General features: G+C 34.8%; 1 protein-coding gene across 2 annotated transcripts in view; it reads left to right on the top strand.

Moving 5' to 3' along the window:
* Nucleotides 1-18,653, top strand: part of MDGA2 (MAM domain containing glycosylphosphatidylinositol anchor 2) — an 860,340-nt gene that overhangs the window by 552,564 nt on the left and 289,123 nt on the right. For both annotated transcript variants that reach the window (XR_005790861.1, XM_040477059.1), the window contains exon 5: nt 14,461-14,593. Coding sequence is in view for 1 of the 2 variants with exons in the window: in XM_040477059.1 (XP_040332993.1) it covers nt 14,461-14,593 (133 nt within the window). In the remaining variant the exon portion in view is untranslated. The remainder of the gene's footprint in view (nt 1-14,460; nt 14,594-18,653) is intronic.

Below are 18,653 nucleotides of genomic sequence, written 5' to 3'. Positions count from 1 at the left end.
TATTATTTCATTACATGATGTCAACTTTGGTAATGGCCACTGACTAACGTATAGAATGCCTTCCCTTTTTTATTTTATTTACAAAAAGTAGTTTAAAAGCTTAAATATAGATATCACAGATAATTTGGTCAATGTTAAAGGATCATGTACCTAAATTTTATCAACTACACATACTTTTGCTATTTTTCTAGAACTTTAATAAAGATGTTGATGACATCATCTTGTGTATTGTAATTACACCATCTAATTATAAGACTGAACATATTTACATCAATTACATAATTAGTTATAATTAGGCTAATTAGACTAATTATACAATTAGACAATAATCAACTGAAAATTCCTTTTTACAAATCATGGAAATTCACATGCAAATAGCCTTCTATCAGCACAGAATATTAAATTTATATTAGCAACAAAATAAAATTAATGTTATGTAATAAAACCAGTTATAAGTAGTAAAGTCTATACCATTCTAAATATATACCTTCAAATGTATATATACATGCTATTTGATAGCAATATATATGCACACATTTGTTAGTATCCTGTTTTTTTATATATTATGCTACATATATATATATATATATATATATATATATATATATTTAAGTATTATGGAAGCTCTTTATTTAGGGGAACAGGGTCAACCTGAATGCCTTCATCATTTCCTGAATGTAGTGAATTAATTAAGTAGTTAAGGTTCAAATTTTCCCATAACTCTGTTCTTTTCTATATTCATTCAATAGGATTTGTCTGTATTAGCCCTTCTCACTCCTTGCCATGCTGCATAATTTTATGTATTAGCCTAGATGGCTGTCCTGTAGGTTCACATATCTTGGGACCTTGTTTTCCGACTATTAGAAATAAATTATCTTAGCTCACCCAGAATAATTCTCCAGTCCCAAGAGAGCTGAATCCTTGGGATATTATGAATCTAGAGTTCACAGTAAAAGTTATTCTTTTGTTTTTTTGTTTTTTGTTTTTTGTCTTCTGTACCTATTTTGCTGCTCTGTTCTGCATTTAAGAATTAACTAGAATATGCTTTGTGCAAACCATTATAGTTACTGGGCCATACTTGGTCTTTAAATGGTGGGAATCATCTCAAAGGGAAACATGAATTCTCTTTTTAAGCCTTAACAATATTACCTCCCAATTTATATTCTTACTTTTGGATAATATAATCAGCAGGCACATTCCTTCCACAAAAACTTAGGTATACAAAATATTTCAAGAATACATCCAGTACAGTAAGTGACTTCTATATTTTAATGGCCAGAGCTTCATTGCTGTTGGCCCAGATGTATCTGATTTTTTTTGCATATTTCCTTCCCTTGTGACTTATTTTCCATTTACATTTTCTTGTTTATAACTGACTGTACAATTCTGTCGATGGCCCCTAACTCAGCTTCATAAATCTGCCTTTCAGACTTCCCTAATGTTAAGAATTTTTTTTTATTACTAGTACTAAAAAGCTAATATGGTTAAAAAAATGTTTACTGGAAATATGCAAAAGAGTGAGTTGGTTTTATTTTTTTTTTCTAGTCAGCAGTCTTTACTGAACTGCACAAATGGCAGAGGTGGAACTTAACAGTGAAGTTATCTCATATAATGGAAAATGAAGATCCATACAAATATATAATGCAAAAAAAAAAAAAACAAGCAGAAAACATATACAATGCAAATGACAGAAAACATATACAGACAGTCCCCAACTTATAATGACTCAATTTATGCTTTTTCGACTTCATAATGGTGTGAAAGTGGTACACATTTAATAGAAGCCATTCTTTGAATTTTGAATCTTGATCTTTTAAGGACTGGTGATACGCAGTTAGATATTCTCTTTCTGATGCTGGGCAGCATCAGGCGAGCCAGAGCTCCTAATCCACATGTGATCAGGAAGTAAACGGTTGATACCCATATAGCCATTGCGTTTTTCACTTTTAGTACAATATTCACTAGATTACCTGAGATATTAGGCATTTTATTATAAAATACGCTTTGTGTGAGATGACTTTGCCCAACTGTAGGCTAATTTAAGAGTTCTGAACATGTTTAAGGTAGATTAGGCTAAGCCATGATGTTTGGTATATTAGGTGCATTAAATACATTTTTAACTTCTGATATTTTCAATTTATGATGAGTTTATCGTTCCTCCCACAGCAGTGTAGGATCAAGAAACTGAATTTCCAACCAGGTTATTCCCTCTATGGTTGTAGTAAATTTTAAGTCAAGAAACTACCTATTTCTTAATATTTAATAGACAGGAAGTGCTGTATATCTATTCTAATAGTCCAGGTGTAAATACTTAAATGTAGAAAAGTTACAGAGAAAGAATCATCATCTAGTTGATTATTTAATGTTTATTTACTTTTGAGAGAGAGAAAGACAGAGAACTAGGAGAAGAAGGGCAGAGAGAGGGAGACCCAGAATGTCAAACAGACTCCAGGCTCTGAGCTGTCAGCACAGAGCCCTATGCGGGGTTCCGACTCACAGATCATGAGATCATGACCTGAGCCGAAGTTGGATATTTAACTAACTGAGCCACCCAGTGCCCCCAATTGATTATTAATATGACAAGTTTTATAGAAAGGGTAGAGAAATGAGAAAGTAATAAAGATGATACAAGAAAAACAGCAACATAAGCAAAGGACCATGTGCCTAGTGAAGAAAAATGAAATCTAATTTGTCTAGATTTTATATTTTTGCCCTCTATTTTAAAAGTCATTATTATTCGAGGTGCCTAAGTGGCTCAGTCTGTTAAGCATCAGACTCTTTATTTCAGCTCACATCGGGACACCAGGATCATGAGATGGAGCCTGGTGTCAAGCCTTGTATTGGGTTCCATGCTGAACATGGAGCCTGCTTGGGATTGTTTCTCTCTCTCTCCTTCCCTCCCTCTGTGTCTCTCTGTGTCTCTCTGTCTGTCTCTCTCTCTTTCTCTCCTTTTGCCCCTCCTCTGCTTGTGCTCATACATGTGCACACACACTCTCTCAAAATAAATAATATTAAAAACTCATTATGATTGTATATTATGACTACATTTCTTCCTAAAGGATATGATGGTTGGAAAAGACCAAACTTTAAGTACATTCTATTAATGAACAAGTTTTTATTAAGCAGTACATGAAAGGTTTCTAACTAGTATTGTGAGAGAAACAGGATGAGCCTGTCCCAGGGGCCTTACGATTCAGGTAAAGAATAGAAGTAATGATAACTAATAAGGAAACACGAAACAGTGATTTATAAATAGGTGTCTTAGTATAAAAATGCAATAAAAGATCCAAAGGAAGAGAATTTAACTGAGAAGTTCAGAAAGACTATAGGGTATTTACACATTTTTTTGAACTGCACTTCAGTTAAGATGGGAGCAGAAAAAGATGCATATCAGGGGGCGGGGGTGTCTTTTTAAAAGATGGCAGAGTTGGGGGGTGCCCGGGTGGCTCAGTTGGTTGAACATCCTGACTTCAGCTCAGGTCATGATCTCATGATTAATTGGTTTGAGCCCCAGGTTGGGCTCTGTGCTGACATCTTGGAACCTGCTTTGGATTCTGGGTCTCCCTCTCTCTCTCTCTCTCTCTCCCCTTCCTTTCTTGTGCTCTGTCTCTGTCTCTCAAAAATAAATAAACATTAAAGGAAATGATGGCAGAGTTGGATATTACAAAGAGTTCAAAATCATGATGAAAGTAATTGGGAATATGGAATTTGAAGAATAAGGAAAATAATTTTGTGTAGACTGCATGGGGTCTCAAATAAGAAACTAAAGAATTTTGAAATGATGTTTCAGAGGAGAGCTGGCTAGGATATTTTAGCACGGACATGGCATGATGAAGACAGGTCTGATGGCAGCTACAGAATGATTGGAATAAAGGAGAGCTGCAGTTCTCCATAGTAGATGGTACATTACCTTAGCCAAAATGAGCACTCAAGCAATATTTGTTAAATCAATGATAAATAAGGATCTAAAGCAAATATTATGCCAATAGGATTGGAAAGGAAAGGTCATTTTGTGAAAGGAAAATTAAGAATAATCTAAAGCTCTTGATGTCATTTAATGTGGACTAATGAGAAACAGTAAAAAGTAAATGACGACATGACTTCTGAGTCTGGATTATGGGAGAATGATGGTGACTTGCATTAAAAATAACATCAGGAGAGAAAATTCATATGAGGTAGTGCAGCCAGTATAATGGAGTGTACTAGTGAACCAACTTTAATATGACATTGTGTGCCTTACTGATGAAAATCTCCATCAAGCAGTTATCAGAGAACAAGAGACGAGGCTAGAAGTCAGAGGTGTGAAGATATGTACAAAGAGGCCAAAAGCATCCAAGAGGGAAAAAAATACATTGGGAAAGTATGAGATGCTTTCTTTTTGATGGGAGGTGAGTAATGCAGGAAAAATAGAAGTCAGCAGGTGACATAAATAAACAAATAAATAACAATGATCAAAGAAAATTAGAAAGCCATGACAGATTATTTTAAGAGATCCAGAGGGAGCAAAATTCAAGTGTACGGTCATTGTTGCTAACAAACATTGCAGGTAAAAGGACAGGAAAAAAATAAGAAAAGTTAGATTTTATTAGTTACAATACTATTGATAATTTCTTTCAAATACATTTTTTTCTGTTGTTTAGCTTAGAGATTTGTCAGGAATCTATACATCGATACGAATTGAAGCAATGTTTCTAATTAGTACACTAGAAGATTGCAGAATAAAATTTGCACAACAGATAGAAAATGAAATGGAAAACAACCAAGAAGTGACTGAAGTATGATATTCTAATTACCTATACTGAGGGGCTGTCAAAGTAGCAAAGATAATCTGAAGTGTTAGAAAAAAGCAGAGAAATATAGAAGCATTAAAAAAAAGAAAGATGTATTGAATTGTAACAAAAGAGCATTATTAATGACATTAATAGGTATGGTTTCATTGGGGTGTTGAAATATTTTTTTAAATATGTATTAAAAATAATTTGTCAGTGGAAACAGAAACAAGTCGTGGCAGAATATAATTAACTCCATGTGAATAGACAGACTTTATCACTAAATATACACATAAATGACACTGTTTCTCCTTTGTATATATTTGAGAATCTTTATTACTGAAAAATTGCCTTTAGAATTACTTTTAGAAATTGTCTATATTTATTAACATCTATTGAATTCATATCGGGTTCCAAGGAGGTAATAAATCCTGGGGAAATAAATACGTGCAAAGCAAAGCCTTGAGTGGTGAAATACAGCACTTTTAATTGAAAAAGTATTCATTTACGAAGTGTCTCTAGCTAAGTCCTGTGCTAGGTGCTTGAAACATAATGCTGAGAGCAGGAAAGACATAATCCCTTCCCCCTAGGTACTTACTGGCAAAGGGATGAGTCTGGCAGAACATCAATCCATTATTGAAATAAAAGGAAATTTGAGACTGTATTATGAAGATAATGATATAAACAGACCTCACAAAAAGGGATTTCTCCTCTTCCAGAGGTGAGGAAAGGCTTACCTGTGGAAGTGAGGAGTATTGGTACCTAAGAATGAGATGAAATTGATTAAGCATAGAGAGATAAAGAGCCATCCATGTGAAAAGGTTCTGTGGTAGAAGGAAGGATGTGTACAGGGCACTAAGAGAATGAGATGAGACTGGAGAGGAAAGGAGAATGCAGACCATATAGGGTTGACCATCATGTTGATAGCTATTGTGTTAACTTTAAGAATGATAGTTAAGCCATTGATGTGATTTAAACAGAGAAATTACATGATCAGATTTTCATATTAAAAAAAAATCATGGAGGCACCTGGCTCTATTAGCAGGGGAGCCCAGCATCAGAAATTCTGCAGCTCAATAATCTGATTTGAGCAAGGAAATGATGTGATAAGATTTTCATATTTAAAAAAATCCTGGGGGTGCTTGTCTGGCTCAGTCAATAGAGCATCCAATTCTTGATCTCAGGGTCATGAGTTCAAGCCCCACGTTGGGCATTCAGCCTATTTAAAAAACAAACAAACAATTCCTGGTTATAGATAATTATGCTTGCTTGTGTTCTTAAACTATACTAAGCATAATCAGGAATTTCTTAGCAGAATGTAGGGTTTATAACTTTACATTTAAAAATAAATAAGAAGAATGGCCAAGATTGAACATGTTTCGAAGTCAATAAAAGGATCTGAGAAGGAGATACTGAATATATGATTAAGAAGTAACTGAAAGTCTATGATTCTTGTTTTTAAAGAAGGAAGAGTAAATTCAGAGGAATAGAGCTGAAGTTCAGTTTAGGATATGTTAAGTTTTAGGTGTCTATGAGACATCAAAGTGGACGTATTAAAGTAAAATATTGGTCTCTGTGTATGAAACTTAAGGGAGAATTCTGGAATAGAGATATAGAATTGAGGAGAGGAGCAGGAAGATAGGGCTTTTAGTGGCAAGGAGTAGTAAGTCACCAGGGGAATTTTGTAACTCAAAATCAACTGTGAAACAGAGTTCCAGGGAATCTAAATAGTTAAGTGTTGAGAGGAGAAAGAAAAGTGGAAAAAGCTAAGGAATAGCAGTCACAGAGGTAAAAGGAGTAAAATATGTCATGTTATTCAAAAATTATCTGAGGAGGGGCCACGTTGACAGAGCAGCATGGAAGTTCTCTGCTTCTGTCTTTCCTGAAATGCAGCCAGATCAGCACCAAATCTTTTTGCACACATAGAAAATTGATCCAAGGACAAACACAACAATTTGCATAACATGAGCCACAGAACTCAGCAGGTATGTGGTGTGAAGAAGTGAACTGGGGGAGAGAGAAGCCGCAGAGGGTAGGAAGCTGTATTTGCAGAGAGAGGAGAGAGATTGTGAGAGGGAGGAGTACAGGAAAAGCCCTCCCCCTGAAAGTAGCTAGAGAGAAAGACAAAGAATGGAAATGCCTATAAGTGACTGAATAAAAGGGAGAAAGGAGAAATGAGAGGATTTCAATGCCATTAAGACTCTATTAGGAGGTGAGCCCAACATCAGAAATTCTGCAGCTCAATACCTGGTAGTGCTCTAGTGGGAAGGAAGAATCCCCAGGAGCAGGCAGCAAGGTCTGCAGGGTCTGTGGGCCACATGGGGAGAAGCAGTTCCCATGCTAGGAGGGCATTGGGTAGAGGCCATATGGCCTCCCCACAGGCAAAGATCCTAGTGGACCCCAGAGAAAACGATTGCTGGCACTGGAACAAAGAGGCCAGTGTGCAGTGCTACCTCACACCAGTTGTATGTTGTAATTTACCGTAATCGCTGAATCTCTGTCGCTATGTGATCACACAAACTTATTCTGGGTCAAGTTGGTACCCAACACAGTCTCTGAGCCTCTGCAGCAGCACAATTGCAAGAACGTTACTGGGGACAAGACAGTGCCCAGCCATTGCTCAGCAAGACTCTCCCGAGAGGGTCTGAGCAGATACAAGCCACGGGGCCCTCAGAAGTGAGGGGTTTGGAAACACAGCCCCATCTGAGATAAAATTTGGGAGAGAGGTGCTGCCTGGCAGGCTGACAGGTTGGATGTGAACACTGTAGAGGAGAGGATTGGACAGAATCTATAGACAAAGGAGGGGTGCTCGATTGCCAGTTGGTGAGAGCACAGAGTTCTGGTGGGAGAGACTGAAAAGTTGGGTGATGCCATTGTTACCTTTCCTGTGCATCCGCACACACACTCACAGGTGCCACACCAATCCACCCCAGTAAGATAAGCAGCGCCACCTGGTGGAGAACAGAGCCATTACACCAGCCCTGTCCAACTGTGCAAACCAAGCTCTAGAGGACCACCACAAGTCTCTCTGTGTGCTTAATTTACTGACTATAAAGTGCTTCATAGTTTACTTCTAGGAGAAACTGGATGTAATTTCATTTGGATTTCATTCTGTTCACTGCTCCATGTATTCATTTTTTTTTTTCTTTTCTTATTCTTGGATACAGAAAGATTTTTTTTTCCATTTTATAAAAAAATATCCTTTAATTTTTATGCTATATTTTAATTACTTTTTTGTAAATTTTCTTAGTCTATTTTACATTCATTTTATTTTATATTATTGTATACTTTTTAAATTTTTCAAACGTTTTCTTACATTGTTTTCATTTTTAAAAATTTTCTTTTCTTTCCCTTTTTCTTTATTCTATCAAGTTTATTTCATTTATTTGATTTTGTGTCGTTTTAATTTTTTTAATTTTTAATTTTTATTCTTATTTTTCATCCAAAATGATGACATGAAGGAATTCACCCCAAATGAACAGGAAAAAATGACAGCCAAGGACTTAATCACCACATATGTGTAGGCAGATGTCTGAACAAGAATTTAGAATCGCGATAATAAGAACTAGCTCATGTTGAAAAAAGGATAGAATCCCTTCTGCAGAAATAAAAGAAGTAAAATCTAGTCAGGATGAAATTAAAAATGCTATAACTGAGATTCAGCCTTGAATGGATGCCATGGTGTCAAGGATGGATAAAGCAGAGCAACGAATCAGTGATATGGAAACAAACTTATGGAGAATAATGAAGCAGAAAAAAAGAGGGAAATTAAGGCAAAAGAACACAATATAAGAGTTAGAGAACTCAGTGACTCATTAAAAAGGAATAACATCCATATTATAGGAGTCTCAGAAGATCAAGAGAGAAAAAGGGGTAGAAGGTTTGTGTGGAAAATCATAGTGGAAAACTTTCCTAACCTAGGGAAAGACACAGACATCAAAATCCAGGAAGCACAGAGAATTTCCATTAGATTCAACAAAAAAGCGACCATCAACAATGGTAGACAAACTCACAAAATACACAGACAAGGAGAGAATTATGAAAGCAGCAAGGGAAAAAAAAGTCCTTAACCTATAAGGGAGGATGGGTTCACACAAACCTATCCACAGAAATTTGGCAGGCAAGAAAGGAGTGGCAGGATATATTCAATGTGCTGAATCAGAAAAACATGCAGCCAAGAATTCTTTATCCAGCAAGGCTGTCATTCAAAATAGAAGGAGAGGTGAAGAGTTTCCCAGACAAAAACTAACGGAGTTTGTGACCATTAAGTCATCCCTGCAAGAAATTTTAAGGGAGACTCTCTGAGGGCAGAAAAGACAAAACAAAACAAAAAAGATCAAAAGCAACAAAGACTAGAAAGGACCAGTGAACACCACCAGACACTACAACTCTGCAGGCAACACAATGGCAATAAGTTTATATCTTTCAGTACTTTAAACGTCAATGGATTAAATGCTCCAATCAAGAGACATAGGGTACCAGAATGGATAAGAAAACAAGATCCATCTATCTTGGATCTTACAAGAGACCCACTTTAGACCTAAAGACACCTTCAAATTGAAGGTAAGGGGATGGAGAACCATCTATCATGCTAATGGTCAACAAAAGAAAGACGGAGTGGCCATCCTTATATCAGACAATCTAGACTTTAAAATAAAGACTGCATCAAGAGATGAAGAAGAGCATTATATCATAATTAAGGGGTCCGTCCATCAAGATCTAACTATTGTAAAAATTTATGCTCCCAACACAGAGAACCCAAATGTATAAATCAATTAGTCACAAAAATAAAGAAACTCGTTGACAATAATACCATAATAGTAGGGGAATTCAACACCCCACTTACAGCAACGGACAGATAAATAGAAAATCAACAGGTAAACAACGGCTTTGAATGACACACTGGACCAGATGGACATAACAGATATATTCAGAATATTTCATCCTAAAACATCAGAATACATATTCTTCTCGAGTGCACGTGGAACATTCTCCAGAATAGATCACATACTGGGACAAAAATCAGCCCTCAACTAGTACAAAAAGATCAAGATCATACTGTTCATATATTCACACCACAACGCTATGAAACTCGAAATCAACCACAAGAAAAAAATTGGAAAAACAACAGATACTTGGAGACTAAAGAACATCCTATTAAAAAGTGAATGTGTTCACCAAGAAATTAAAGAGGAAATTAAAAAGTACATGGAAGCCAATGGAAATGATAGCACCACAGACTAAAACCTCTGGGATGCAACAAAGGTTGTCATAAGAGGGAAGTATATAATATGCAGGCCTTCCTAAAGAAGGAAGAAATGTCTCAGCTATAAATAAGGGAATATTATTAGCAATTATATGCCAATAAATTGGGAAATCTGGAAGAAATGGACAAATTCCTAGAAACATGTACACTACCAAAACTGAAAGAGGAAGAAATAGAAAATTTGAACAAGACCTATAACCCGGAAAGAAATGGAATTAGTAATCAAAAATCTCCCAAAAAACAAGAGTCCGGGGCCAGATGGCTTTCCAGGGGAATTCTACAAAGCATTTAAAGAAGAGTTAACACCTATTCTCCTGAAGCTATTCAAAAAAAATAGAAATGGAAGGAAAACTTCCAATCTCATTCTATGAGGCCAGCATTACCTTGATTCCAAAACCAGACAAAGACCCTACTAAAAAGGAGTACTATAGACCAATTTCCCTGATGAACATGGACACAAAAATTCTTAACAAGATCCTAGCCAACTGGATCCAACAATACGTTACAAGAATTATTCACCATGATCAAGTGGGATTTATACGTGGGATGCAGGGCTGGTTCAATATCCACAAGTCATTCACTGTGATACATCACATTCATAAATGAAAGAACAAGACTCACATGGTCCTCTTAATAGGTGTAGAGAAAGCATTTGACAAAATACAGCATCCTTTCTTCATAAACACTCTCAAAATTGGGATAGAAGGATCATACCTCAAGATCATAAAAACCATGTATTAAAGACCCACTGCTAATATCGTCCTCAATGGGGAAAAACTGAAAGCTTTCCCCCTAAGGTCAGGAATATGACAGGGATATCCACTCTTGTGACTGTTATTCAACATAATATTGGAAGTGCTAGCCTCAGCAATCAGACAACACAAAAGAATAAAAGGGATCCACATCAGCAAGAAGGAAGTCAAACTTTCACTCTTCACAAACAACATGATACTCTATATGGAAAACCCAGAAGATTCCACCAAAAAACCGCTAGAACTGATCCGTGAATTCAGCAGAGTCACAGGGTATAAAATCAATGCACAGAAATCGGTTGCATTTCTATGCACCAATAATGAGGCAACAGAAAGAGAAATCAAGGAATCAGCCCCATTTACAATTGCACCAAAACCATAAAATACCTAGGAGGTATAACCAAAGAGGTGAAAAATCTATATGCTGAAAAGTGTAGAAAGCTTATGAAAAAACTGAAGAGGACACAAAAAAATTGGCAAAATTTTCCATGCTCGTGGATTAGAAGAACAAATATTATTAAAATGTTGATATTATCCAAAGCAATATACATATTTAATACAATACCTATCAAAATAACACCAGCATTCTTTACAGAGCTAGGACAAACAACCCTAAAATTTGTATGGAACCAGAAAAGACCCTGAATAGCCAAGGCAATCCAGAAAAAGAAAACCAATGCTGGAGGCATCATAATCCTGGACAGTATGGTAATGGCACAAAAACTGACACTTAGATCAATGGAACAGAATAGAGAAAACAGAAATGGACCCAGAAACATATGGTTAACTAATCTTTGACAAAACACAAAAGAATATCCAATGGAATAAAGACAGTGTCTTTAGCAAATGGTGTTTGGAAACCTGGACAACGATATGCAGTAGAATGAACCTGGTCCACTTCCTTACATCATATGCAAAAATAAATTCAAAATGGATGAAGGACCTAAATGTAAGATAGGAAGCCATCGAAATCCTAGAGGAGAAAGTAGACAAAAACCTCTATGATCATGGCTGCAGCTACTTCTTACTCAACATGTCTCCAGAGGCAAAGGAAACAAAAGCAAAAATGAACTATTGGGACCTCATCAAGATAAAAAGCTACTGCTCAGCCAAGGAAATAATCAGCAAAACTAAAAGACAACCATTGGAATGGGAGAGGACATTTGCAAATGACATATCAGATAAAGGGTTAGTATCCAAAATCTATAAAGAACTTAATCAAACTCAACACCCAAAAAACCAAATAATCCAGTGAAGAAATGGGCAGATGACATGAATAGACAGTTTTCCAAAAAAGACATCTAGATTGCCAACAGACACATGAAAACATGCTCAACATCATTCATCTTCAAGGAAATACAAATCAAAACCACAATGAGATACCATCTCACACCAGTCAGAATGGCTAAAATTAATAATTCTGGCAATGACACATATTGGTTAGGATATGGAGAAAGAGAAACACTTTTGCACTCCTGGTGGAAATGCAAACTTATGCAACCACTCTGGAAAACAATATGAAGGGTCCTCAAATAATAAAAAATAGAACTACCGTACAATTCAGCAATTGCACTACTAGGTATTTATCCAAATATACAAGTGTGCTGTTTCGAAGGGGCATATGCGCCCCAGTGTTTACAGCAGCACTATTGACAATAGCTGAAGTATGGAAAGAGCCCAAATGTTCAACAACAGATGAATGGATAAAAAAAATGTGACATATGTGTATATATACACAGACACACACACACACATGCGTGCGCACGTGCACATACATACACACACAATGGTGTATTACTCGGGAATCAAAAAGAATGAAATCTTGCCATTGCCAACAACAAGGATGTAATTAGAGTGCATTATGGTAAGCACAATTAGAGAAAGGCAAATATCATGACTTTACTCATATGTAGAATTTAAGATACAAAACAGATGAACATAAGGGAAGGAAAACAAATAATATGAAAACAGGAAGGGGACAAAACATAACAGATTCTTAGATATGGGAACAAACTGAGGGTTGCTGAGGATTTTGGGTGGGGGGATGTGCTAAATGGGCAAGGGACATTAAGGAAGACACTTGTTGGGAGGAGCACTGGGTATTATATGTCAGGGATGAGTCACTGGATTCTACTCCTGAAATCATTGCACTATATGCTGACTCACTTGGATGTAAAGTAAAAAACTGAAAAAAAAAATATCTTAGTCAACTGGTTCTAGAGTAACATTTTCTTTCAACTATACTTTCTAGCTAAGCACACACTTTTCTAGGCATTGTGTTTAGTTAGTGTGAGAACTCTGTAATACACTGAGAATATATTTTAAATATAAGTTCTAGAAACACACACACTATGTATATTCGTGTGGGATGAATTTGCAATTGTTTGTATAGAAAAATTACAGTGTCTTTCCTAAAGAAAAATTAAAGATAGGAGATTGTTTCTAAGCCCCCTGAGGAAAGTGGACTAATTTAAGACTGAATTTTGACAGTGAATGAGTGGAATTATAGCCACAGTGCCCCTGCATACTGAAGGAGAGATTCATTTGACACATTTGCAAAACTAGGTGTGAATGTCTATGTGTGAGCAAGCTTTTTTCTATTGCAAATGAGCAGGTAGTGCTTATATGTCTTCTCACTATGTATTCTGACACTTTTGAAGAGTATATGAAAGTATTACAATTTTTAGTATTTGAGTGATGTTATACATTGTTACATGTAGATATTATCTGGAAAAAAATAACATTTTGAAAATTACTATACCAAATATGATTTCATTGGGATACTGTTTATCATTTCCATAATTCATTTACTTATGAGAAGAACTATTTGGAGACGATGCATTAATGACCTTAAAGTAACAAAATCTCAAGAGACCTATTTTAAATTGGGCAGTAGGGTTTTTTTTCTTTAATTTTTTATTGTTGTTGTTTGTTTGCTCTTTTACCCTTGGAATAATTTCATTGTTTTACATGGTCTTTCCTGGATTATCAAGAGTTTGTCCAGCTTGCCTGATTTGAGTGTATGATTTTGCAGATTTACCTGGAAGATCTAGGTCTTGAACTCCTGAATATAAGATAGCAAGAGCAGTAATTATTCAGAAACATTCATGAATACTTCTTTAAGACAGTTCTATATCTGTCATCTATCATTGATACATATACACAAAATATTTATGTTTATAAATTTAATTGCCTGTTATTAGATTGATTTCAATAACTTTTCTACCAACAGTTTTTCGTTTATTAGCTCTTCTTCAGAATCCTTTTCTTTCAAAACATTTCATGTTGAAGTCTATATAGATTGCAGCATTTGTTGAATAAACTCCATTATTAAGTACACTGTTCTGATCTTTGCATAATAATTGGCATAACCACCACCAAAAATAGATTTCTCCCCTTATGAAGCTAATTTGCAAAGAAAATGTTGAGTTTTCATTGTAGTCTGTTAGTTTTTATCTCCAGGCACATTGCGGTATTATTTTTAAATGCATGTGGTGTTTTTGTTGTTTGTTTGTTTTTGTTTTTGTTTTATTTAAAGACATTTTCCTTCAAAATAAGACAATCTGCTAGATTTTGATAATAATATGATTTAATACACTATAATGCCATGATTCATCATTCATTCATTTTGGTTACTGTTGACTTTTTCTAACGACCTTTTCTATGTTTTCAGGGTGAAACCAAGATCTTAAAACTAAAGAATCTTCGACCTCAGGACTATGCTAATTATAGCTGCATTGCTTCAGTGAGGAATGTATGTAATATTCCTGATAAGATGGTGTCATTTAGACTTTCCAACAAAACAGGTATGGAGCTATCTCTCAGTGTCTTATGTCTTTTATCCATCGTTAATGTTTAAAAAGGCTCTAACTTTCTTGTATACCAAATTATTTCTTTAGTATAAGTAGGTACAAGGCATCTTTATTTTTCCCCCAGAAAAGTGTGATATCTGTGATATCTGTGATATCTGGAAAGCTTTTAGTAAATGCACACTTTACAATGCAATATGTTCCCATGTTAGGTTTGTTTATATTGCATACAAAATTGTGCTTCCTTAATATATTGTATTCATAAATGTCACAAGCATGCCCATGTCCTGTTCAAAACATTCTGAGAAATATTAGATTCTTCATATAAAAATTTATGGTCTAAATTGCTAAAAGTGTTTTGTAATTCCAAAGCTAGGTAACAGAATCCCTCTCTTACTCTGTTTCAAGTCAAGATAGTTAATTGGTAATTTCAGGTAGGTGTTTTCTGGAAAGCATTTTTGTAGAAAATGTCAAAACATTAGCAAGATTGCAACTTAAGTCAGCCTGTGTTTAGTACTATAGACCTCAGAATAACTGCAAACATATTAAAGTGGAATTGCTAAATGAAAGAGCAAAGAGAGAGCATGGGAATGGACTGTCTTTTCTATGATTGTGTCCAGTCACCCCAATCAAATAGAATTTGAACTGGTGTTGAGAAACTTGCAGTGGCAATTAATATAAATTATTACTTTTAAATAATGCTATTAAAATATGGAGTTTTAAAAGGACTTTTCTCATTAACAGAAACCTGGAAAGGTGTGTGTTGGGTGTGCATGGGTATAGGTTTGATTCTGCCACTTATTAGCACTTGGATTTTGTTGAGCAAATCACTTCACACTTCTTTGCCTCCGTTTCCTCATAAATTCTTAACGTTGTAGAGAAGAATTCACGAGTTAATATACATAAAGCACTTGGAACACTTTGTCAGTTTTTTCAACAAAGAACTAGTCAGCATCCCCATCCAGCTCATTTGGTAAGAAGATTAAACCTGGGACTTTATTGGAAGGTGGAAAAAACATGTGCTCAAACATTGACCCATCAACATATGTTCCATTGAGTTGTTACAATTTTGAAAGGTCATTTTAAAAATGTATTCATTCATTTATTTGTCAGAAGTGTATTGGGTTCCTATTATGGGTCAGCAATGATAGGCACAGGAATATTGGATAAGATGTAAATTGCCTTAAACTGGAGAAATGATTTCTTAAGCAGCAGGTAAAAGTCATTTGTGGAAGGTAGAAGAAGAAAGTGGGAGATGAAAATAAACTTTATCAAGAAGGATGAGAAAGACTTGAGGGAAACTACATTGAATAAAAAAATAGAAATATAAAATTTTAGGAGACCTAAGACTTATAGAAGTTAATAATCTCATTTCACTTTAAAAAGAAGAAATATGATATTGAGAAATAATTATCAGAGATTAACATGTAAGAACTGGGTGTGATGATGCTATTGTTCTTGGCATGAAATACTTTGTGAATTATTATAACTGATTTTGTTTTTCTTAGTTTCTTTAATTTATTTTTAAAATACACATGATCCAGAGAGAAAAATTAGAAATAAAATGTAAGTAGGTTCTATGGGATGGGGAAACATTGCGACATAATAAGGACAAAGTAGTAGATATTATTACATATGTCACAGCTTTGCCCTTGACAATGTTTTATTACTTTTAAAAGTATTTCTTGTTTATTGTCTCAGTTTATCTTTATAACTACTGGGATGTAAGCAGGTAGATGTTTTGTTTTCTTTTTATCACGTCTTTATCATTTGACACATAACATACTATCCCATAGTGATTAAAGTATCCTCATTGGGTTGTTTTGAGAATGAACTAAATCAACATAAACAAAATTTCTTTGAAGTCTAAGAGGTACAACAAAATTATAGTTAACATTTTTTTTTCTGCTTCAGGAATGTATACTTTATTATTTCTCAATGTTCTATGGCTACTAACTACAGGGGACAAAATCTATCCCAATGTTTGAGGAGTTGTCTTAAATAGGAGACTGACTAGCTATTCAAAATTTTTTTGTAGAGCTAGAGAAAATGAACTTAAATTTCAACCGGAGTTTTATTAGGAAAAAAAAAAAAAAGCACGTATTATCCTAAAGCTGAATGGAGAAGATTACCATGAGAGGTGATAGACTTTCCCTGCCTGAGGTCTTAGAAAGCAGTTGGGTGACTTTATTTCTGAGGTGATTTTTAACATTTGCAGCTGAGAAAACAAAGATTTGACTCCCTGTCTTACAGAGAGCACAGGAACTCTGTAATATAGATGTTTTGTTTAACTGTTCAGTTTTCTGTTCCATTCTTTATTTTTCAGACTGCAGTGTTGCATATGTAGACTGAGCTAACAAAATAACCTATTTTTCTCTTTTATAAATTATCTCACAAAAATCTTAAATTGATGTTCACTGAAAAATGAGCATCAGAGTTATGGTAAATAATTGGGTTTAAAAATACAAGTTAGTGCCTTGTTTGACTCTTCACTAACTATAATTGGGCACGGCCTGCAGCCTGGTGCTTTACATATTCAATCCAGGTTTCTTCTGCATTTTCACCATCTGGTTGTACTCTTAAGTTGAAAGAGTTGGTGCATTTCAAATAGGTGGAATCTTAAGGTGGCTCTCAAATACACCAGGAATAAATTAAGCTTTCAGCATCTTCATGCAAACAGGTCAATAAACTGACAAGTGCATACAGGCTATTTCATTGCTAACACTGGAAGATCAGGAGTCACCATGGCCGTAATCGATGTGAGAGACAGGTGCTCTTTATCGTTTCACTCTTGTGAATCTTTAAATGACATAAAGTTCCCATATGTTTAACTCTTAGTTTGCAAAATGTCAAGGAAAATATTTAAAGTATTGAGGGGGAGAATATCCTATTACAAATATTGTAATATCTGTGATTGCTCTTGTTTGTTAATTAATTTGTTGACGAAAGGATAACTTTGGAAATAATTTTTGTAATGGAGATCAAATAATTGACTATTAAATGTATTTTTGATATAATTTTATTCTAACATCTCAGGGAAACTTTTTAATTGTAATCAGGGTATTGATATGCTTTGCACAATGCCCAAATGACATAGCCTATGAAGATGGAGACAGTCCTCTGTGAATAACGTTTTCAAAAAGTTTTTGCAGCAGAACAATTGCATCATGGAGCATAGTTCTCTGGGCCCTTCCTATACCTGCTGAATTACACTTCCTGCAATGTACACACTTTAACCAAGTATAAATGATTGCTTTGGAAAACAAAAACTGTCTGTATCATTAGAGTGTTTTCCATGAACCAGTCTATTTTGTGAATAGGAACTTTTGTTAGTAAGAGGCTGTTTTTTTATAGAACTGCTTAGAAAAGCCATGTTTAGGTGTCATTTTAAAAGGCAGCATCATTTGTAGATATACCAACAACATATTTCCTTAAATTTTCTGCTATGAATTGGCATATAGTAGAGCTTATAATTGAATATCATTGGACCATGGAGTGTCCAATCATTTGTTGGCCCCTGTTGGTTACTTGGCATGCTATGGAAAATCTCCTATCATAGAAATATCATTATTTATCATACCTGATCTAGCTGTCTTAGGACTTATCATGACAGTTTGTAGAATTTTATAAAATATGAAGATTTTAGGTGTATTAATTTCTTGTCATAATGTTGTAGCAGAGACCAAAGTTGTTTCCTACTCCTGTTTGGAAGACAAAGATTAGCTCTTGATTGGTAAATTCCCAATGTAGCTGTATTTTTCTTAGTTCATTAAAACAAACCTGTTAAAATTTGTAAATTTAGAATATTAATAAATATAGGTATATATTTTAAATTATCATAATTATGTTAACTTTGAATATTAAATACTAAAATTTCTCAGATAATTTATACTTCTAACATGAGGGCACATAGGAATTATGATAAAGCAAATTTAATTTATTTTAATTTATTTCTAGCACTTATATATTGATGTGTCATGATTTGAAAGGCAAGTAAGAATTAAGTAGGTTACTTATATTAGGATGAAAAACATATTTTGTACCTGCTTGAGAGGTT

The sequence above is a fragment of the Herpailurus yagouaroundi genome, unplaced genomic scaffold, assembly GCF_014898765.1.
Source record: "Herpailurus yagouaroundi ecotype Mexico unplaced genomic scaffold, PumYag 141, whole genome shotgun sequence".
In the NCBI taxonomy this organism is placed as follows: domain Eukaryota; kingdom Metazoa; phylum Chordata; class Mammalia; order Carnivora; family Felidae; genus Herpailurus; species Herpailurus yagouaroundi.
This window is presented reverse-complemented; position numbering and strand designations above follow the sequence as displayed.